This window comes from Etheostoma cragini, chromosome 6 (genome assembly GCF_013103735.1).
Source record: "Etheostoma cragini isolate CJK2018 chromosome 6, CSU_Ecrag_1.0, whole genome shotgun sequence".
Classification (NCBI taxonomy): Eukaryota; Metazoa; Chordata; class Actinopteri; order Perciformes; family Percidae; genus Etheostoma; species Etheostoma cragini.
This window is the reverse complement of record NC_048412.1, coordinates 17,073,492-17,096,570: the sequence shown is the minus strand read 5'-3', so window position 1 is coordinate 17,096,570 and position 23,079 is coordinate 17,073,492. Positions and strand designations below refer to the sequence as shown.

General features: G+C 41.0%; 2 protein-coding genes across 2 annotated transcripts; one reads left to right on the top strand and one right to left on the bottom strand.

The window, feature by feature from the left end:
- The first annotated feature begins 933 nt into the window (after positions 1-933).
- s100t (S100 calcium binding protein T) lies at positions 934-3,285 on the top strand. Its single transcript, XM_034875115.1, has 3 exons — positions 934-1,352; positions 2,501-2,663; positions 2,757-3,285. The coding sequence occupies exons 1-3, from the start codon at positions 1,258-1,260 to the stop codon at positions 2,919-2,921; spliced, it is 423 nt and encodes a 140-aa protein (XP_034731006.1). The 5' UTR covers positions 934-1,257; the 3' UTR covers positions 2,922-3,285.
- A 666-nt stretch (positions 3,286-3,951) lies between these two features.
- Positions 3,952-22,681, bottom strand: chrnb2 (cholinergic receptor, nicotinic, beta 2). The gene is made up of 6 exons (XM_034875065.1): positions 22,345-22,681; positions 13,881-14,026; positions 13,064-13,108; positions 11,318-11,427; positions 8,445-9,573; positions 3,952-6,310 (listed from the first exon to the last, which is right to left on the bottom strand). Exons 1-6 carry the CDS (start codon positions 22,400-22,402, stop codon positions 6,158-6,160), a joined length of 1,641 nt encoding a protein of 546 aa, XP_034730956.1. The 5' UTR covers positions 22,403-22,681; the 3' UTR covers positions 3,952-6,157.
- Between the last annotated feature and the right edge of the window lie 398 nt (positions 22,682-23,079).

The following is a 23,079-nucleotide window of genomic DNA, read 5'->3' as shown; positions in this document are numbered from 1 at the left end:
AACCAGATCCTGACACAATATACGCTTCCTATTGTGTCCCATCCTCCACTCTGCAACACTATACATACACATATGGTCCATACAAGCATGCACGCACTGCGCAAACGCACACTGACACAACATACTGCAACAACACACAAACCAGATTATACACTTACCAGGACGGTAGATCAAACATGCGTTTTATAACATATTGTCCTGCTTGTTTAACTAATTAAATAATTTATATTCATAACCTTAATGTTAATGTTTGTTTTCACAATCTTCAAGACGCTTCGAGTAAAAATGATCATATGTGTTTCTGTCATTTATTTTTGTTTCTTACTTAATTTTCATGTCCTTTTTCTAACTGTGTCCATTACACTGTTTGCATTTGCAGCATTTTGGAGCTTAAGGTGTAAATGTTTGTGAAAGTGCACGTGTGTGTGACCTTGCACAAGCCTGTTTGCCTGTGTGTGTTTTACAAAGTCTTTGTATGGGAATTTCTCTACATGGCTGCCAGTTGTGATGGCTCCATTTATTGGTGCTACATTAATCCTACGGACACTGTATCGAATACTGTACCCCCGGTTATTGAAGGGTTATCAAGTTTTTCATGTTGTTCTTGGTAATGTATTTAATTTAACACACCCTCTTATTCTGTTCTTTGTTTTGATATGAAGTACAAAATGGTAAGGCAACAGGGTAGCAGGATACTACACTGTGACAATGGCAAACTGTAACATAGTCAGTATACGTCATTGTCACGGTATGCCACAACAACTCACCGTACGCAGGGAATGCAGTTATTCAGGTGTTAAGTGTATCAAAATATGTATACTTATATATATATATATATATATATATATATATATATATATATATATATATATATATATATATATATATATATATATATATATGTATATATATATATATATATATACTTCCATGTCACAGACTCACTATTTACACATAACGTCCATGCAGACTGATATCTAAGAGTAAAAAGCCAACATTTACAGTAAAGTGTACAACGACAGCATTTGTGGTATGGCTTGTGGTCACATTAAGGTTACTTCAATTTACCTAATGCTGTAGTCACAGGACAATTATTGTTTTTTGTCAATATGTCATCTCTGACAGAGCAGGTGGATCATCTGTCTATCCATTTAGGTGATAGCAGGTGTCTGATGCGTAAACAGAGATGGAAGAGAGGAGCAACAGGTGAAAGGAGGGAGAGAGGAGGAAGGATAAGTGGGATGGGTGGAGTGAGGGATGTATTTAAGACGTCCTCCTCATCCTTTTCATCAGTCGCTTCTGCCTTCTCTCTCTGCACCTGACCAGCAGGCCATCAATCGTCCTCCACTTAGGTAAAGAAGTATGTTGAGGACTGATTTCAACTCTAAAAGCTGTTTCTCTCTGAGGTTGTTTCTGACTATTTGTACTTTTAAAGTAGCTAATGCATGATGCTGTCTGTAGGTAGAATACCTGTTGAAAATACTTCAACGACAGGAAGAGCTTTCCAATTATTTACTGATAGTTTATGAAATCTTAATTTATCTCGAGCAAAGCTTGCAAAAAAGGTCTTTCTGATCATTTCTTTATGCTGCTGATTCGTGAGAATTTGGAACATTGTGTGTATTAAGAGAGACAGATGTCAGAAGTGATTTACAGTGAGGGAAAAGTCTTCACAGTTCAGAGGTGATGTAGGTTCAAGAAAGGCAAAGAGTTACACCTGTCTCCAGTGTTTTCTGCTATCCGGTGGAGCTAAAGTAAAAGCCAGATCAGGTTGCTTCTGCGTGTCCTGGTTACATCTCTTCCACTAGTTCGGCTGTATTACCAGCTTAGAGTTTCACTCTTATCAGCTAGCTCACATTTCTGGTTGCTGTCCATGTCCTGACTCTTAGAGGTCTTTTCGCTGGGGCAAAGCAATATACTGATTGAGGATCAGTTTAATTTGCAGCAGAATCTTATCTGGACAACTGACAGGGAAGAAACACTCCTGATGTTAGGGAAAACTTGACTCTGGGGGCAGGCAGGGTATCCAACTCTGCCAAATATGCCTCTCCTGTCACTAAGTAAATGTAAATGGACTGCTTTTATATAGCACTTTTCTACGATTTCTCAAAGCGCTTTTACATAGTACAGGACCCATTCACCATTGACACACTGTGACTGAGGCTGCCGTGCAAGGTGCACCTGCTCATCAGATAAACACTCATTTAGACGCCGATGGCGCAGCATCAGGGGCAACTTAGGGTTCAGTGTCTTACCCAAGGACACTTCAACATGGGACTGCAGGGCCAGGGATCAAACTACCAACCGTCTGATTGGCAGGTGATCTCATCGAAGATCAAATTTGTAGAAAGTGTGTTTGCATGCATTTAAGTTTGTAACAGAGCAACCAAGAGAGGCTTTAAGGCTCCATGCTCCTGAGAGTTTGCAGGCAGGAGTACTGACATGGACTGCTCTTGCTTTCTCTTCCTCTCTCCCTTTCCCCTGTTCTTTCATTTTCTAGAATGTCTTTGCCCAACTCAGAGAACGCCTCCACCCTGGAGAACGCCATGCAGCTCATGATCCAGACCTTCCATAAGTACTCTGGGAACGAGGGAGACAAATATACACTGAGCAGGGCTGAGCTCAAAGAGATGCTAACCGCTGAGCTCGGCAACTACCTGGGGGTAAGGAGACAATTAGGGATACAGAGATGCACAGCTTCATGCATATAAATTAGACCCAGCCTAAATTTCTGTTTTTTATCCTCACACATGCAGAATGCCCAGGATAAAGAGGCAGTTGATAGGGTCATGGGAGATCTGGATTCCAACAACGACGGTGAGGTAGATTTCACAGAGTTCATCATTCTGGTCGGAGCTCTTACTGTGGCCTGTAACGACTTCTTCCTGGAGTACAAAGACAAGCCAGAGAAGAAAAAGTGAACACAAAGATTTCTCTGCAGACCCATACAGTCTAGGGAGGGAACGGTTCAGACAGGAGTGGACATCCTGATATGGGATTTAAATTCACAAATACACACACACACACACACACACACACTCACACACTCACACACAGGTCTAATAGTCACCTGAGCAGTAAATGTTGGGTGTTTGTGTATTTGTCTGCAATGTCCAAATAATGCATTACTAGCTGTATTTATTGTAATGTGAAATTCTGGAGAGTTTAAGTCAGTTTCCACACCTGTACTATGCTAGGTTGCTTTTTTCTTTTCATGTATTTTGTAACACATTCAAGCACATGAATTTCTTCCTGGAAAGAATAAATGTAATCTATACTTCAACAATAAAATGTCAGTTGTACTTTATTACATGAAGATGTGAATGTACACATGATAGGCACCAGGTGGCAGCAAGTGGCCCTCAGTCAAATCCGGCAGAAGATTATTGCATTACTTTTAATCTGCTTTGCAAATACTGGCACAGCACTTTATTCCAGCAGTCGATGGATGTAGATTGGAGACAGATTTATAAAGCATAGCTAATAGATATCTTTGTCACATTAATTAACTATATACAGTATAAGAGGTTTTATTTAAGTATGAGTGACCACTGTTGTTGAGTTAATAAGGTGTATATGAAGAGGTTAAAAACTATACCTACATTACTGTTTTTACAGCAGAATAATATTAACGAAGTGACCTTGGCCGGGCCCCACACCCACAATTGTTCAAAAGTCCTGTTTCCTAGAAGAAGAAAAAAAGCACTGCGGGAGTGTGAAGGTATGCGTGTGTTTGTGAGTATGTATAAAGGAAGTTGCCAGCCTCAACATTAGAAAGCCAGGAAATATTCCTTTCTTTCATTCTATCCTGTGGTGTAAGACTCATGGGAAGTTTTGGTAATACAGTAATTTACTACAGGTTGCCTGTGTGTGTGTTTGTGTGTTTGTGTGTGTGTGTGTGTATGTGTGTGTGCTTGCTTGAGAGAAAAAACATGCCACACAGACGCATACTTTGATTAATCTGAACCTACAACCTTTATTGGACTGGTTAAGGTGTGCACAGGAGCAGATTTGAGAGTCGGGAAGGAGAAGGGTGAAAGATGGGGGGAGCATGATTAGAGAGGAAGTGAGAAGAAAGGAAGGATAAGGGAAAGGTCAAAGATAGAGAAAAAGAGTGGACAGCAGCACTTTGTCTGTGTGGAGCCCTGCAGACTACAGTTTTCACAGGTCTCTGATAGGCTTTTCACACTTGTCCGAGATCTGTTGGGATCCCGGGGTAATCCCATCCTCGAGAGACAGCTCCCAATCCAGAACTGAGCTGAGCTGAGCTGAGACTTGGCCAAAGAAAAGCTGGGGAAAACCACAGCGAACGACAGTGACTGAGGATTAACCAGTTTTTCAGGGTTTAAATTGGCTTTCCGATGGAGAAAACAACAGTAACAGTCTTTTGTCTCAGCCCGTTCTGCTTTATTCCTCCTCACTATCTGGATTTTGCTTGCTGCGGTCAGATTATTAGTTTTTATTCAGTCTCCAACATCGTTATAAAGTCAATAACATTTGCACTATTACCTATCTTTTCTTTTCTGTTTTTGCATCTGTGACTTATTGCCTGGTGCGACTGCTACTGTGTTGACCCTCTTGTCGTTTCTCTCTTGTTTCTACTGGAAATTCCCCCACCACTCTCTGCGTGCCTTTTGCTTCTCACTTTGTTGCCAGGGAACCTGTGAAGATTGTGGACAAATCAGCCAGTCCATGAGGAAAAGGAAAACTGCTGTGACAAATTATGAGAGTCGATACAGTATGTCAGAAATGTGTTTGTTCATGGAAGACCAGATAAAGGAGAGAGAACTGGAGAGAGGTTGCCAGAGATTAATAGAAGGGAGGAGGAGACACACATGTATGCTCTTCTTAATATCGTATCTGACACGTGACAATGCATTGGGGTGTTGGGCGCACATTTCATCCCTACAGACACACACACACACACACACACACACACACACACACGTATGCTTTGAACATTACATACTGAAATATGAAATTACATATAAACACGCATAATATCTTAGTTTCCATGATAAAATTCCCTTCCCATCATCAATATAATTTGATTTACATGTTCCTTTTTCTAATACTGATCTTTGCTACATCTCAACTGAGCTCTAGATACTCCATCTTGGGGAAATCATGTTCTACTGTCCATCATATAGGAGGTCCTATCCACCATCTTGGCTCAGATTCCTCAGTTTCTCTGGAGCTGAACTCCTGTCACTGCAGCTGGGCCCTCTGGCACACCGGGCTGCTGCTGTCCTCTATTTAATGTGCACAACTCTCAAAGCAAAACCCTGTCCATGCATCTATTACTTTATCCCTTTGATCCAATAATGCAACCCGGCTTTTTCTTCCCGCTCCATGTATTTTTCCTTCACAATCTGTTGCTTGTACACATGTTGTGTTGGTGTGTGCATCACAGGCTGTGTAGTACAGTTTATATCACATTCTTGTTTAATCTATACAATCATACAACATACCATAACCTCTCTATCAGGAACAGAACCTCGCATGAGCTAACACATAGAGAAATCTTAGTAATATATTTCTAATGCTATATTGTGGTAAGCCGCTATGCTATGATAAAATATACTAAATCAGTTCACTGGCGTAGTGGATTTCTGAAAAAATAAAATAAATGTATAAGAACTTTGATATGAACCTCCCTTCCCTTTCTGATTAGCTCCCTCTGACATCAGTCAATATTAAGGATGAGTAATGTCGTAGTTGAAGGCGGGCAAGTCTTGGGTCAATTAGGCAGTCAGCATCGATAGTGCGGAGCAGAAGTGTTGATAGACTGGCGTAAGGTTCGACAAGGAATCAAAGCATCCTCGCTCCCTGACTGGCGGAAGAGGAGAGCAGGGAGGGACCTTTCCACCAGAAAGGGGAGGTCAGTCCATTAAACATCTGGACAAAAATCTGCAGATACTGTATTAGTATGATGGTGTTTACCTGTTTCTTCATTCAAGAAAAACAGTTGTTTGTTGCAAAAAATGTTACTATAAAGGTAATGGGCGTGATTTCTGTTCAGTTCCAGTTTTGGTTTCCAGTTCAGTAGACACAATACATCCCAGACCTGCCCCCCCCCCCCACCTCTGGCTCTTGTCCTGCTGTGCTGATTGGTTGGGGGAGCTGTCAGGTCAGCGTGTTCTGGGCCTGGCAATGGTCAGCCTGGCGAGCTGGTGATGGTCTTGACTGTGTAATTCTGGAAAAGGGGTTGCATGAACATGCCTAATGTGCCGGACACGCACACAAACACAAAGATCCACAGGAAGAGGCGGTCGATCACCATGGCAACGTACTTCCAGTCCTCGCTCACCTGTGGGCGGGGAGGGACAAAAGGGGTTTAGGATGGGGTGAAGAAACAGATTAGAGTGAGTAGAGTCCCACCTCTCATTCTCATTCTTTAACTACCCCTTGCCTTTCCTTATGCTGAAGGTTAATGGAGGTGAAGGGTTAATGTGAGCAGAGACTCGTTTTGCAACATGTTTCTGATGAGGTCCAACACAAGTCAAGGAGATTGAGAAGGACATGAGAGACGAGAGTGATGGAGGGAAGAGAGATAGAGGGGCGTGCTGACACTCTGTAACCCCTGCGATGATGACTGGGGGAGGAGGGGGAGGGGGTGGGCCGTCACACCATGCACTGTGCCAGGAGACAGAGGATTTTAAAGCCGACGGCATGGCAATGAGATGATAACCATGTCAATGAAGGACAGTTATTGAGGATTGTTAATTAGTCTTTTTCTTTAATTCTAGGAGAGAAGGCTGATCTTCTAAGATGCCTAAAGGAAAAGCAATAAAAAAAAGCCACCCTCACTCCACTTTCTTTGTCCCTGTATTCCAGCGCTTCTCCGTTTGTACTCTTTCTCTATGCATACGTCATGCCGCTGCTATAATTACATGTCTGTGTTGAATATTCAGAGAGCTATGATTGCGTCACCAGATCTGTCTCCTTTGCTTATGCTCTGGTGTAATCCCCCATGCGTTCCAAAAATTGCAGAACTAAACAGGACCCATGTGCCGCTCTATTGTCGCTATAACTTGATTTGGCACTGAAAGGACAGATATGTGCTGCTCATGATGCTTTTTATGGTTAGCTAAATGTGCACATAACATAAAATAATTTACACGATTTTATTCACATGGAGACAAGATAATAATTCATTTTAATATGGCAGCTTGATATAAATCTGTTTATCACAGATATATAAATATAATAATATTGTAGTGTGTGTTGGCAAGAAATTGCAGACCATTAAACTGCAGCAATAAAGGATTTATTGGCATCAGCATCATTTTGTGATTTTGTGTTTAACGTTAAGAATCTAGTTAAACAATGTAATTTGAATGTTTCATTTTTTTATTTGTTTTTACCACTTGGGCGCAGTGCAAAAAGCTGTAAACAAACATTGACATAATCGCATTATAAAGTTGATATAATTAACGTGTTGCCTATGTACACATCTAGCAGTCATGTCAACATTAGCACTTGTGTCTCTGGCTACCTAAGTCCAATATTTACTCTCAGCTTTGTTTTGGTTTCTACCAAACCAGAAATATCTTTCTCTATTTCTGCGAAATGCTCCACTAAGTTGACCAGCTAGTTGCTAACTGTGTCTGTTTGTTGTTTGGTGCTGGGAAGGCAGCGTACAGTGGTTAATCAGCGTTTAAAAATATTCATTTTTTTGCGGAAGATAGCTGCCTAGTGTCTCTAGGAGCAAGAGTGAACCAAAACAGCAAAGCTAGAGAGTGATTATTCCATGTGGGTTAGTGACTATGAGCAATACACATAGTCACTTGATCTGTCTTAATATAAAGATATTCACTAGAGCAGCTTTAAATACCTAAATCTATATTGGCTATTACTGTTCTCTCTGACTATAGAGTGTATTGTTAAGTTGTATCTATAGTACTGTATCTATACTCTATCATAAAATGCATATTTATCTTTTATTTATCTTTTATATGTAAGAAAATGAATAACTGATGATCTTTTGTTATCTAATTTTGGTTACTATCACCCTACAAAGTCCAGTACTGGTCAGGCTCTGGTAGGGAGCAACAGAGACTATTACTGTAATGGTGTCAATGGTCACATACAGATTAGGGATTGGCCATTAATCAAAATTTAATCATGATTATGATTTCTGCTACCAATGATCACAAAAACAGAATAATCAAGAAAAACAATTATTTAGCTCATTTCGTTTTGCAAGTTAACTCTTATTTTTTCTTAAACAGGAAAAGTATTAAGGCAAATTTCACAGTTGTATGTGTTTTGTTTTTTTACTGTTTATTCATTCCACTGTTTACGTTCATTAATTGCAGCATCTTTCCAGAAGTCATCGAGTAATCGTGTTAATTTATTGTGATTTCAATATTGACCAAAATGATCTTGATTATATTTTTACCATAATCAAGCAGCTCTATTACAGATAATATAATACTCACACTTTGATCATCGTCCTCACTCTTCATGTGGTTAGCGATGAAGCGTACTCCTTCCACAGCCTCCTCAAAGCCCGGACAGGCTTGAGCCAGCAGGGCCTGAGTCAGAGCAGGACCTCCTGCTGCTTGCTTCCCCCGCGGCAGGTTTCCAGAGCCCCCTTCCCGGCTCTCCCTCACCCTGTTTAGACCATCCATGGATCCCCCTCCTGCACCTCCCAGATCCCCTCCAAACTGTTTAACAGACGCCCGGTTCACATAGCAGGTACAAGGGTCATTGTCTTCCTTGCTGAACACCCCTGTGGAGGTTCCCCCTCCGTTCCCGCCAGCGTTGCCCAGCCCGAGCCCCACCATCAAGGCCCCTGCCTCCCCACTGCGCCCACCCTCCTTCTGCTCCTGGGCCCTTCTTCTTTGGCGCAACCGCTGGCGCTCGCAGCTGTTCCTGGGCTGGCGCATGAAGAGCAAGGCAGGAAGCTTGTTGAGGAACACCAGTTTAACCCATGGGGGCATGGTGTGTGTGGTGGGCGAGCGGTGGTGTACATTCAGCACACACACACTGGTGACGATAGAGAAAGTGACCAGGACCATGGTGAACATCAGGTACTTCCCCACGAGAGGGACGTCTAGTGAAGTGGGCGGGACAATCTTGGAGATCAGCAGCAGGAACACAGTGAGAGCCAGCAGCACGGAGATGCAGAGCGTCATCTTCTCTCCACAGTCAGAGGGTAGGTAGAAGACCAGGATCGCCAGCGAGGTGATGAGAACACACGGGATGATGAGGTTGATGGTGTAAAAAAGAGGCTTCCTGCGAATGATAAAGTCGTAGGTGATGTCCACGTAGGTGGGGTCAGCTGGGTTCTCGTTTCGTCTGCCTGGCAGGGCAATGATGTCCCACTCACCGCTGGGCGTGAAGTCGTCCATGCTGGCCACGTCAGCGCGGAGCACCAGATCAATCTCGGTGCGGTCGTAGGTCCAGGAGCGGAAGCGCAGCGTGCAGTTCTGCTGGTCAAAGGGGAAGTGCTTGACTTCGATCTTACAGGCCGACTTGTAGATGGCTGGGGGCAACCAGAAGATACTGCCGTCGTAGGAGACCACCGCGTTAGAGTAGAATGACACCTCGTACACACCATCAGCACTTTGTTTGAGAGTGATGAAAAGGGAGATTAAAGACAAAAAGAAGGTGTCAGACATAAACAGAAACCTTTCTGGGATCAATTAGTTCAAAACAAAATTTGTAAATATGAAGTAAAATTAGATGTTTCCCCTGAGTCTTATGATCTGTGGAACATGACGCATCTCATTATGCAATTTGGCTTAATTAAAGAGCTCTAGGACACACACACACACACACACACACACACACACACACGCATGTGGAGGTTGCGGGGCTGTAAGGCGTCTCAGGACAGCAGGGTCACACACAAACCTGCTTCTACAAACACAAGGAAAAGGATGAGTATGCAGTCTAGACAGGAAACACAGCTCACAGGTCAGACTGGGTCGAGTTAAACAGCTGGAATTTGAAATTTCGGTCAGAAGTCGACTGAAGACATTAAAGCTACACATTGAATTTCCATTCAACGTAAGCTTTTTAAAATATAAGTAAGCATTGATGGTTAATGTTATGAGATAAGACATAATGAAAGATTGTAATTTATCATTTTTGACTCATAACACAGATGACCCACCTGCCAACCAATTTTCCTGCAGATTCAATTACAAAATCTAACTCCAAATTAGCAGCCTTATACTACTGCCGTTTCCAGAAGTTTAAATGGGAGGACAGCGTGTCGACCTGGGGCTCGTGGGATTAGCGAAATCATTTTATCCAGAGCTTTGTGGGTCAGGGATCTTTTAATCTTTAGTAAAGTAAGAACTGAAGCCAGGAAAGAGGAGAAGGCCAGACAGATCCCTGTACTCTGTACTGATGAGCTGATTTACATACTGTAGGCTGACACTTAGTTTCCATTACATTGAGACAAGTGGTCTGCATCCGTACCTCCCTCAGACATGCAAGCTAATTGGAATTAACTGAAGTTTCTGTTTCTTGAAAAGTGTGTTTGTGTTAAATAATGCACTACAGTTATGGCATTGAACATAAAATTGGATTATTTTACATATGTGATTTTGCATAGAGTTGCCATACGATTGATTTTAACCTACCCTCAAGTCTGGGTTAACAATTGGGAATATTGGAAATAGCCAGTAGTTGTATTGTGTATATACTAAATTGGTGTTTAATCAAATTACCAAGTATTGTAGCATTGGAGTACTATTGCCCCTGCGGCTCCCTTATAAATTAATCCAAGTACTTTCTAAATTAGAATGCAAATACATAGATACATATCAAGCATCTGTGCATGCAGATAAATTGTGTTGTGGAAGTTTCTGTTCAGCGAGGGAGGAATTTGTGTACTGAAGGAGAGACCTCAAACACATACACGTCAAATTTTATAACAAACCCAAAAGAAAGAAGAATTTGGATGTGTGTAAATATGTTCAAGGGCTTCTTTTTGGTTAACTGTATGCATCAGCTGTACATATCTGGGTGTGTTGTGCAGATGACTCCATCTTTTAAGTGTTCTGTACTGTATAGTAATGTAATGTAGCATGCATGATGTGAAAAGATTACAGTGGACATGTTCAGTCATATGTGGCAGGCCTGCATGTATTACACAGTGAAACCCCCAGCATTTATTTTATGTTCTTATCCAAAGTGACTTACAGTACAGTGGTGGCAGCTGGATCAAATCTTCAGTTCGATATAAGAACTATATGTGGTTTGTTTGTGCATATTTATGAGAATGCATGTATTCATCCATGCATGAGCTTTCATGTGTCTTCAGATGTGATGGCAGGAGGGTGAGTTATTGACTCACTTGTTGTAGAGCACCACGTCAGGCAGCCAGATGTGTTTTGAGGGTAGCCTGACCTTCAACATCCCATCAAACTCCTCAGGAACCCAAGTCAGACGATAGTCCTGCCATTCCTGAGGACCAATAAAAACAAAATACTTTATCACTCATGCGCCAGTACAGCAGAAAGATGACGTCTTGGGAGGAGCAGAGAGGAGGTCTATCTGTGGTCATAATGACACATCACAAGCCTGGGGAACATCCTGTACTGTGTGTCCCTCCACGCTTACATCATACTTTTAACTAGAAGCCAAAGAAAGAGAGAGAGAGTGAAGCGCTCATGCCAACCGTGACCCCTGTCCTTTAAACACACGCAGACACAGACCAATCAGCATGATTAGTGTGTGTCTGTGAGTGTGTTTGTGTGTGTGTGTGTGTGTGTATGCACATGTGTGTCTGTGCGTGTGTGTGTGTGTGTGTGTGTGTGGGTGCTTGCTTTAGCAAACATCTTGGTAACCTTGTGTAAAAGACAGCATTATCTTGTTCTGCATGCTGTGGGTCAGTCATTAACACTGCCACACTGAAGCCTCCGCGACCTGCAAGAGCAGTTCTGTCTGGCTCTTCTAGGTTGGCCATGTTGGACCTGTAATGTTCATGCTAGGTCATCTGCAGTAACTGTGATGCATTATGGTCATTACAGTTTGTTTGGCTCAGAATAGCTGGTTATGGCTCCCATGCTTACCGATAGCGAGGGATCCATAGAGCACTGATGGCCATTCTACGCTCTGTTCCATGTCATAAATCCTACCTTGCTCAGGTGCAGGTGAATTTGCAAGTGTGTCAACATGAGATAGAAAAATGCATGAAGCTATAAATAACCTAATTTCAAAAGTGCAGCAGACATTTTACACAAAAGGCTGTTTGAGAAGTTTCATTTAGATCTACATTTACATCCAAATTGTCCTAACACCTTCCCTCCTCCCAAAAACAAGAACAAATGTTGACAATGAGTGCAGGTGGATGCATTTGTATACCATGTGTGTGTGTGTGTGTGTTGGTGTGTGTAAATGTGTACACCCACATGTTCTACCATGTTACAGGCCTCAGCTGTAAGCTTACAAATAGCCAGTCATGTAGAAGAGGGTCACAGCTCAGTTCAGTCAGGGTCACATTACTCACAGTGTGAGGTCTCATCCGAAACCACAGACTGACAATTTGTGATTTGGGTATGAAAAAAGAATCTGTGTTTCCTGCTCATCCATTTCAACTCTCTTCAACTCATATTTCACCTGTCAGATTTGGGGTTGTGGAGGATATGTATTGTTTGATGTCTTTCTTCCTTTCTGACACTTCACAAGTCATGTCAGTTCTCAGGGCTGCTGCTCCACATGAGTGGAGGCGGGATTAGAATCTGCACAGCCACAACTAGTGAAACATAGAACACGCAGGGATTTACATGTCCCCTTCAAAAGCTGGACCACTTCTCATTTCCTATGGTCTACTGGTTTAATAAATACGTTGGCCCATGATTATATAATTTATACCATCAGCATTATTCTGTGTCTGCGTTCGTCACTACCATCCACGTTGCTTGTGGTATGTGATTAACTTCCATTTACCTGGCAGGTAAAACCATCCAAAATCAAACCATGAATTCCTTGTTCGGTCTACATTTTACAATTATTCTGTCTTTATTTATTTTTCTATGTGTGTCAGATTGTTTACTATATGTTAGGGCAATAAGATTAGGAGAAGAGTGGGAAGTCTCACCTGTGTTAGCCAGACATTGGTGGTCATAACCTGCTCTCTTTCATGCTGCAGAAAAAGAAAACATACACAATATAAACTAGGATAAAAGGGCTACCTCAGTGATTCATTACAGGACTTCCATCAAGCTGATGGACTTGTGTGATAGATTTCCTTCTTAAACAAATGGCATAACATTGATGCAAAAAGCCCAGATCTCCTGAATTGTAGTCCAATTCAAGCTTGCAACATGCATCTTGAAAACATCTTTCATGGCTAGGTTAATTGCCAACGTATTTCAAACTCTAAGTTGAAATGCGGGTGAAAAATGTTAGAAAAAGCGGCAAAATCGATGAAATAAAAAACAAAAATACAAAAAAATACAAAAACTTAAAACATAAACATAAAAAAAACTTTGTAAAAAGCAACAAAAACATTGAGATAAGAGGAAAAACGATTTTCATAGTCAAAGGAAAGACAACACAAGGGTTAAGTTTAAGATATTAATACTTCTCCACCACTAAATGTTGGTCAGTCTTTAAAAAAAATATGAAATCTCAAAATGAGTTCCATGAAACAGATCAGGCCTCGGCCCAAGGATTAAATGATTATCAGATTGGCTTGAGATTTCTTGGGATTTACATCATTAAACAATTTAATTTTCAGCTTTAACCATGAGAGCTGAATACAAATCATTTTGCAGAGTCAGTAGGTCAGGAGGAACAGCATTAGTCAGCATAAGACAAACAAAAAAAAAGATGTGTAACATATTGGATTTTCATCGTGCTGGGAAAGGTGCACACGGATTCAAACACACAAGCCCAGACACGTGCACACTCACCACGCTGATGAGCTGGGCCAACGACACCATCAGCTGCACGGTGACCAGCTCGGAGCCATTCGTCGCAGGACGGATCAGCTTGTTGTAGTGGGCAGGGTTCAAGAGATGCTCCACCAACCGCTCCTCTGTGTCTGCCCCGAGGCCGCCTGTAATGAGAACACATTATCATTATCATCATCTGCATCTATCATGAGAAGAAAATGGTGCAGCCACCTGTGGCTCTCTTGGATTTATTTTATCATATAGTGTCATCATACAAGGGCAGGGAATCAGTGGTGTTGTTGGGGTTTGTCTGTTTGGCCACTGCCTCTCACTGCCAGCATTGACAGCTGCCTATCCATGTGTATCGAGAATGCGAAGGCTTTGAACTATGGCATTACTCATCGCTGCTGACTCGAGCACGTCAGCACCGTTTCATGCACACTTCTTACAAGATCTGACATCATAATCATGAGTCAACCAACCTGAATGTCTCTATAGCTATCCTTGCTGTCTCTATCACTCTCTTCGTGCCTCTGCTCCGTCTCAATCTGTTCTCCTCTGCTGTTTTGCGCTTCTCTCCAACTGCCAGTCTTTTGTAGCTTTGGGTTATTATCATTTTATCTCTCAGGTCTCTTTCACCGTCTTTCCCCATCTGCCCACCCTCCTCTCTTTCTCTCTCTCTACTTTCTCTCTCACCTGTCCGACATCCCTCCATCTGCAGTCATATCTGTGTGTGTGGTTGAGTTTAGGTAGGGCTGTCGCAACAGGACACACAAGGGGAGTTGTTTTATTGAGAGACTGATTCATGGAGAAAAACAATTGTTCTGCCCTTCCTCTTGACCTACCGCTTCTCACTCCATGCCTCTCTGGCATCTGTTCGCTTCTGCTGCATCTATTCCCTCTCACAATTCCCTCACACGTTCCCCCTGGAGATAAACACAGGCTGCTTACTGTGTGGTATCAACGGAGTGTCTGAACCTGTTATTAACGTTGCAGGATATTGTAAACAAACGCTAGTGTGGGATAAATTAAAACAGACTTTTGTATTTATTTAAGGTTACAATTGTGATGAACCCTTTCATTTTCAAGAGGGGTCTATGCACTAAACAATGATTATGAAACTAAACACTAATCAGGGAGTCAATTGACAGAAAATAAGTATTTTATCAAAAAATAATGCAAAACTATTCCTAGCTCCAACTTCTTAAATGTGAGGACTTTTACCTTTTCATACCATTGTAAATTAAATATATTTCATTTAATGGGGTTTGGTCTGTGGATTGGAAAAAACAAGATATTTGAAGACAACATCTCTGGCCTTAAGAAATGTGATGATGTGATGATGTCCATTTCATGGAAAAAATGATTAATCATTTAGTAAAACAATCAACCAATTAAGCAATGATGTAAAAATAGTTAGTTGCAGATCTACCAATTGTATCGAGATATTAAATACTATGTATAAGACACAAACGACAAAGAATAAAAAATGTGTTTCATACATGATGGGAAATACAATTTTAAAAAACATGACAGAGATAAACACAATAAGTGTTGGGATTAGTTCTTTAAGAGATGTAAAAATATGGAAATTAAAAACCTAGAGAAATATACTACTAAATGTACTAAACTGATTTCCTGTTTTTTATCATTTCCCTCTGAATGTGTGTCTGAGCTCCTCTGCCACCCAGTCCTCCCCTTCTATTTCCCCCGTGATCTTGACCTTCCACCCCGTAGCACTGCTGTGTTCACTGAGCAGGAATGATAGCCTCTGTCTCTGGATCAATGAGGACTCTATTTATGCCCCTTAAACTAAACATGCAATTTCTCGCTCCCCCTCATTTTCTTTTTAATCTCCTGCTCTTTCCTGCGTCCTGTCTCATCTTCTTTATAACGTCTTTCCATCATTTGAGCCGGCCCCTATTTTTTCCTCACTCCCCTGACTGTCTCCCTCGCTCTCATCCTTCCTGTTATCTCCATCTCCCCGTCGCTGACAGCCACTGTCCATTTATTGCCCCTACTCTTGCTAATCCACCATCATCAATACACATCCTGTCAGCACAAGTGTGTATACATGTAGCATTCTGGTTGTTTATTGTGCACAGGCACCTGTGTTTTTTTTTTCAGTGTGTGTGTGTGTGTGTGTGTGTGCGTGCGTGTGTGTGTGTGTTTTATGTGTGTGCACATGTTCATGAGGGAAATAAACATTACTGTCTGTGCCAGAACCATATGAGTAATGTATATTATTCTCAGAAGCCCAAAGCAATAACACAGTTGGATAAGACAGAAAGCTAATACAGTTCACTTAAACAATGATGAAGCAGAAGAGGCCTACATTTCCATCAGCCGTACTCATAATGGTAGCTTATTTTTCAATCTAACAAGATGTCATGTTAAACGTCTTGTAAATCTTTTCCAAATGATACACAGTTGTTTTTCTTTGCAAAAACAGTTTGTAAGAAGGGTTGTATTTGTTTTTTTTTTCTCACATTATATCAAACTTCCTGAAGAATCTGGGCCCTTAAATGAATGAAAAATGAATTAATGTAATGTCTCTGCTTAAAAGACCAAAGCACCTGAAACGTACCTTACAAACCACTTATCTTTGATATCACATGGTTTGAGTAGGAGTAATTATGTGAGTTTAGGGAAAAGCTCCTCAGTCAACGAAGCTAACACAAAGTCCAAGGCTAAATTGATTCACTTTATTGGATGCAAAAGAAGTGTACCAAATTGCAATTCAAACATCATCACTGTCAACTTTGGCCTGTTTCTTTCTTTGACATTAGGATTATATAACTTTCAACAGGCCAAGGAAAGAGTATGAAAACAGCTACATATATAAATATGTACATATATATATATATTACATTTTCCGGCAGGATTTTAACATTGTGAAATATGCTGATAAAGTGTTTCAGTATTATTTCAATGTATTTCCACATCAAGTCCTGCACTTACTGGAATAAAAAAGTGTGTTGTTGAAGCAAATCTGACTCGAGATGAGGATTAAAAAAAGAATGTGCAGTTTTGTCTTACATATCCACTCTCTGAGTCTTCCTATTTTCTGCTTTCTTTCTCTAAAATATGTGCATGCATGGGCTCAGAATGAAAGCATAGACTAATATTGTACGACACTGAGACAAATGAGAGACCAAAACAGAGAGCTTTTCTGGTTTATTCTTATCTCAAGAGCAAGTGATAAAAATATCCACACACACTCCAGCCTTATCACTGCACAAACATGTTCCTTCTCATCCTCAGCTCCCAATGCTACAAAACAAAGTCTGAAATGTCTCTTTATACGACACGCTGTCATGCTAAAGGCCGAGCTTAGTTGTAATGCTGCTGGTAGGTTGGATTCTGCTTTTCCAGTGCAAATATTGCAAACTTAATGTGACACTATGAATATTTCAGCAGGGCTCACCCATTAGACCCTGGAGCAAGGGAAGTTACACACCACCATGTACATGGATACAAAAACACACACACACACACACACACACACACACACACACAAACACAGACGTGTGACAGCACAGGAACAGACAATATGGTAGCCATGTTCAGGGTTTGATTGCTTCATTACTATATCCATTTCTTTTTCTTTCTTTTAAAAGCCTTTGATCTTAGTGTGCTGATCAACCTCACAGTGTGGGTCTTACTCATGATTCTTGGAAAATGGCTATAGCTTCAACATTCTTACATTTAACAGCAGTTAAAAAATGTAACATAGGGGCCATTGTTCACACATGCTGTAGAGACAAATGTGGAGAAAATGATGGCAAAGCTAGAGCTAAATTGAATTATCCCGCTTAGACTATTACAGCGATGATCTCTATTTATAAGCTTGCTCAAATGAGAAAAGGTCGGTCGGAAAGTAGGTTCGCTTTCTGCTCTGTGCTCTGCCAAAGTAGATTTTTGGCAGTATGCTAAAATCTTTTAAATCAATAATGGAGAGATGCATTAATCTACTGGCAACACCCAATTGGCACCATACTTCCCATGAATGAGATATTAATATTGATCCTCCATCCAGCCGCAATATCACAGCACTCCAAAAACAAAGCCATCCCACTGTGGACTAACTGAGGGCAGAAGAAGCTTTATTGTCCCTGAATTCGACAATCTCCACAGTCAAGAAAAGTGGGGCCAGTTGAGTTCATGCATTTTCCATCACTAATAATGATGAATGGTCAAATTTTCTGTATGCATATACCACACTTCTGTACTTAATTCATTTCTTATGAACAATACCATAATAATAATACTTATACTAACCTAACGTAACAACCATGCCCTTATAAAAATCAGATTCTAGGTTGTTTTTGCAAAAAATAAATACATATTTATGACATTTAATATATATCAACCAATTGATCAATTAATTGAGAGATTAATTGACTGATTAATCACTGATGAAGTTATTTACAATTTTGATAGATATTAAGACTTGCAGAGAAAAAAGATCAGTTTAAGAGACAGCACTCTGTGGATCGCTGCAGTAACTGCTCAGTTTCATTTCTTAGATATCATAGTAGTTTAAATCTTTTAGCAATAATGTATCATCAAAGTTTATTCTTACAAATTGGCCTCACAAAACTCTATAGAGACTTTTGTCAGGCCTGTTATTACAAATACATACAGTGGTGCCATGCAATAATCCAAATATAGAAACGTATCTACCTATAGCTTGGACCGACAAAGCTCTTTTTCTGATTCTGGTCAAAATCTTAAAGTTCTCAATGATGTTTTGTATTTAATGTTATACAACGGTCAATTTTCTTTTTTATATTGTGTAATATCAAAGGTATAGTAAAACACTGTGGACAACTGGTTTTAGACTACTAAAGAATCTACAGTTGAAAAGCACAGAAGCTATGAAATCTTCACAGCGGGGAGATGCAGTATGGTTTGTACTATTTACAGCCAAAGGAGCTCAGCGGTTTGATGAAAGACGGTATGAGTTCCAACTATAGTGGTGCGTATTTCAGGGATTGCATGGTATCTTATTATACATCTTATCAGTAGAGGATGGTTTATGTTATCTTGAATACACTTCTACACACCTCCATCTGAGCAACATAAGCACAACCTTGCCTCAATGTAAATCACACTTTTTTATTTCAAACACATACACATTAAACAATTAAAACTCTCAACTTTCCAAATGTCTCTTATCTGCCACTTCTTCTTGACTGTTTAATGTTCTATTAAACCCCCTAATCTCCAGGGCCACATACTGCTGTGTGCTGCCACTACGTTCAAACACACACACACACACACAAACTTGCACAAACACACAGAATCTTGCACAAATTCCACATGAGAGCACGCGGTTTTACATAAAGAATCACACACATTCTCACAATACAAATAGAGGCCTGTGTTTGGTGACTGTCGGTACATTTCTTATCACAGATGGAGCCCCTTTCCACTGATAGGATCCGGTTGCTGCTGTGTGTTGGGACTCAGTCCAAAAAGTTAGAGACAGAGGAAATGAGAGAGCAAGATGAAGACAGAAAGTGAAATAGAGAGAGAAACAATAGGAGGGTGCTTGTAATGTGCAGGTTGAGATGCTGCAGAGATCAGTGGGCTGGAACAGTGCAGCAGAAAAGTGATGACAGGCTATAGTGACTGAGCAGAAGTTTCTAGACTGCAGCGCTGCCAAGAAAAATGGTTTGTTGATATTCACTAAGTGCATTCATAAAGCAGAGGACAAAGATTATGGCGCATGCATACACTCACCCAGACATACATGCAAAGAGGATGACTTGGCTGCACGTCAAACAAATCTGTTTTATAAGATACCGCTGATAAAAGTGATGCTGTAAAACTAATCCGAGCACACTAGACGTCCTTGGGTGATGAGACTGACGTACTCCATGCTACATATCCAGTAACCCACGCATCAGGTCAACTCAGCACCACAGACCTGTTTATTATGCATGGCCTGCAGGGGAAATGACAAGAGACATCCTCCTCACACAACAGGACGGCCACATCGCGGCAGCGTCTGAGACAGGTGGTGAAATGTCCTTGAGCGCCCTAGCACAGGCACTGAATGTAAGAATCCTTTTGTGCACCTCTGTGCATGTTAAAGTCTTATTTAAGAAAGTATTGTTGTATATCTGGAGGTGTACAGTTATGATTCTTTCCCTCTAATTCCACACCCCTTATAAGTGCGATTTTTACAATTATGCATTTTGTAGCTTTTTTGTAGTAAATCTCAAAAATGTGTTCATGTCCATGGTGTGCGTACGACCATGTGGATTGAGTTTATAGTCTCTGAGGATGATGCTAATCAGATTTTCTCCCTTAAGGTGAGATGAGTCATTAGTACTCAACTGTTTCTGAAGCTCCTTAAGTCATATTTCATGTTGGTAGCATTTTTTCTTGTGTGCAAATCTCTTTGCAAAACCCCAAAAATTGTTTAGCAAGTTTAGAAGAACATAAACAGAACATTTTCTATTCCAGTAATTGGTTCTTAGGTAGTTCTATTTGTAGTTTTTATTGACTTTTTATTTGTTAAATTATTCTATTTTGTACAAAGAGACCTAATTTTACTCCTGTACACTATGTTTTTAATGAATGTTATGTGCTCTTGTGAGTATTAATTATCTCAAATGTGTCTGCCTTTGTATATGTTAAACACTTGGTATGTTTGTACTTTGAATCACCAACGATGTAAAACATTAACTAACCCTACTTTTAAAATATGACTTAAGTTTTTAGAGCTTGTTCCTTGCACGTAACCTGAAGATGGTTGAAATTGTACTACTTAAATTTGTACGTACAGTATGTTTCAGTGTTCTTATATCTGTAAAACACTTTATCACTGTGTTTTTGAAGTTTGTAATACAATTCAAACATTGTTATTAGGACAAAAACCATTACAGTTTTACAAAAATTACTTGTGTTTGCTTTGTGTGTGTGTGTGTGTGTGTGTGTGTGTGTGTGTGTGTCTTGAGTTGGTGCTTGAACTGATAAATGGCAGCTTGAAAGAGTTTACAGTAAAGGGATCTTTTACTGTATTCTATCTCTGTGAATGCTTCGCTGGATGTCTTGGGGTGAACTGTGTGGTGTTAAGCTCTCTTTCAGTTTATGCATGTGCGTGTGTGTTTGTGTCGGAAAGAGTGGAAGTGTATGTGTGTCAGAGAGAAAGCAGGAGCATGTTGTCGCCATGGGTGATAATGCACAGTTAGTCAATGCAAGGCAGATGGCCAGGCATGAGTGTGTGTGTGTGTGTGTGTGTGTGTGTGTATGTGTCTTGTGTGTGTGTGTGTGTGGGTGTGTATGTGTGGGGCTATGCTTTTTACTTGACCTCTGCCCTGCCACTACTATGGATTGGGTATATTGAGGCAGTGGCAGCCGTAATTCAACCAATCAGCCGATGTGCTTTGAGCAATCCCCCCCTAAACAGAAATTAACACCCAATTACAGCTTATTTACGGAGGTAAAATATGTCCCTAATGTGCAACACTAACACCCTAATGGCTTTCCACTTAACACATACCTAATTTGCTACTACTGCACTGCAACAACCGCGTTGTAAATAAGACATAGTTTATCTACATCTACATATCCTGCATAAAGACAAAAAGACGATTTATCTGTGAAGGACGTTATACTGTTCCTGTGCTGCTGAATGACACATCATTTGTCCTTTGGTGACAGGATGTAGAAGTTGCTCAACGTGTCTCTCATTAACCTGCCCACTCAATACAAGACCTCAGTGTTAATGGGAGAGAGAGAAGGGAGGGGAGTAAGTGGGTGATAACATAATTTCTCTCCCCCCCCCTCCCCTCATGTGAGAGGAAAGCATAACTGATGCCACTATGGCCCAGAGTTTTTTTGAGGTTAATGTAGGTTGCCTGCTCATTTACAAATATTTCTGCTGTGTGCACTTCATGCGGCTATTTAATGCCCAGGAAAGATTTAAATGTTTTAAAATGTCTGCAAAATGTGTCATATTCTTTAAAACAAATAGGCTCACCAATAAGCCCCTAACAGCATTGTGATAGCAATACTAAAAATACTAACCACATAGTGTTACTTTATAAAGTAAGGCCTCTGAACGCACCATACTGAGTTTAAAAGATACCCTAAATTTAAAAAAAAAAAAAGATTTTAGGTTGTAAACGGATAATCATGTTAGCTATTGTATTTGCTCATGTTTCTACACTGTGTGCGCATGTGATATATGGAGTGGGCAATATTTCTCCACTACATCATTCCGTCGCGCTGATCGCTGCTGTCATGACAAAAATGGTGACACAGCAATGAAAGAGTCATTTTCTCCACGTCTGCCTCTCCTCAGCATCTAACCATTCCTTTTGGTTCCACACTCACTCCCACAGTACTTTCAGGAAACCCATTCAGATCCTATGAATTAACGAACGCGTGATGGTTTTGGCCCTACAAAGGTGACGATGCACACAAAAGCGCATCGATGGAGCCGTTAGACCGACACGTTACTCACCTCCCGCAATGGCGAGGAGAGCCAGCAGCAGCAGCAGCGGCCATCCGTCCATCATCATACGTGCGTCCGAGCGCGCTCCGAGCCCGAAAGGTGTTGCGATGGAGAGGCCACTCCAAGCTCACCCGCAGTATAACTCCCCTGACCCCAACGATCCAAAGCTCTTTTCACTCTCTACCTGGCATGGTGAGGTCAAGTCTTTCCGTCGGTCCGCACTTTTTTCATCCGAAAAGGGGAGAATATAAATACCTCGGCGGGTCCAGGTAAACTGTGCGCTGGATCGTGCGGTGCTGGCTGTCCGTGCTGAACACCGCTCAGCGATGCGACGCGCTGGAGAGGCGGGGGCGCGCAGATGAGCAGGGTGAGGATGCGGGAGGGGCGGATGTGGCATACCTCAGAGGCTCCCCAGATCAGCTAGCGATGCCAGTGTCTTCCAAAGTCACACATCATCACCATATAATATTCAGTGCTCTAAGGCACGGACAGTGTCTCTGGTGCTCAATAGTAACCTTACCAAACGAAATGGCATATCTCAACTTTATCTTCTTATCAACCTCAGGCCAAACATTTAAACAGCAGTGGTGTTGTGGATCTTGTAATTTTAAATGTATGTATTTTTCTATCAAGCAACATATGATGCATCAGCTGTATCAATGCGTTTTTACTCCACATTAAAAAATAATTTACTGAGAAAATAAACTAGAAACTAAAATTATCATTCAGTGTAACACAATCATG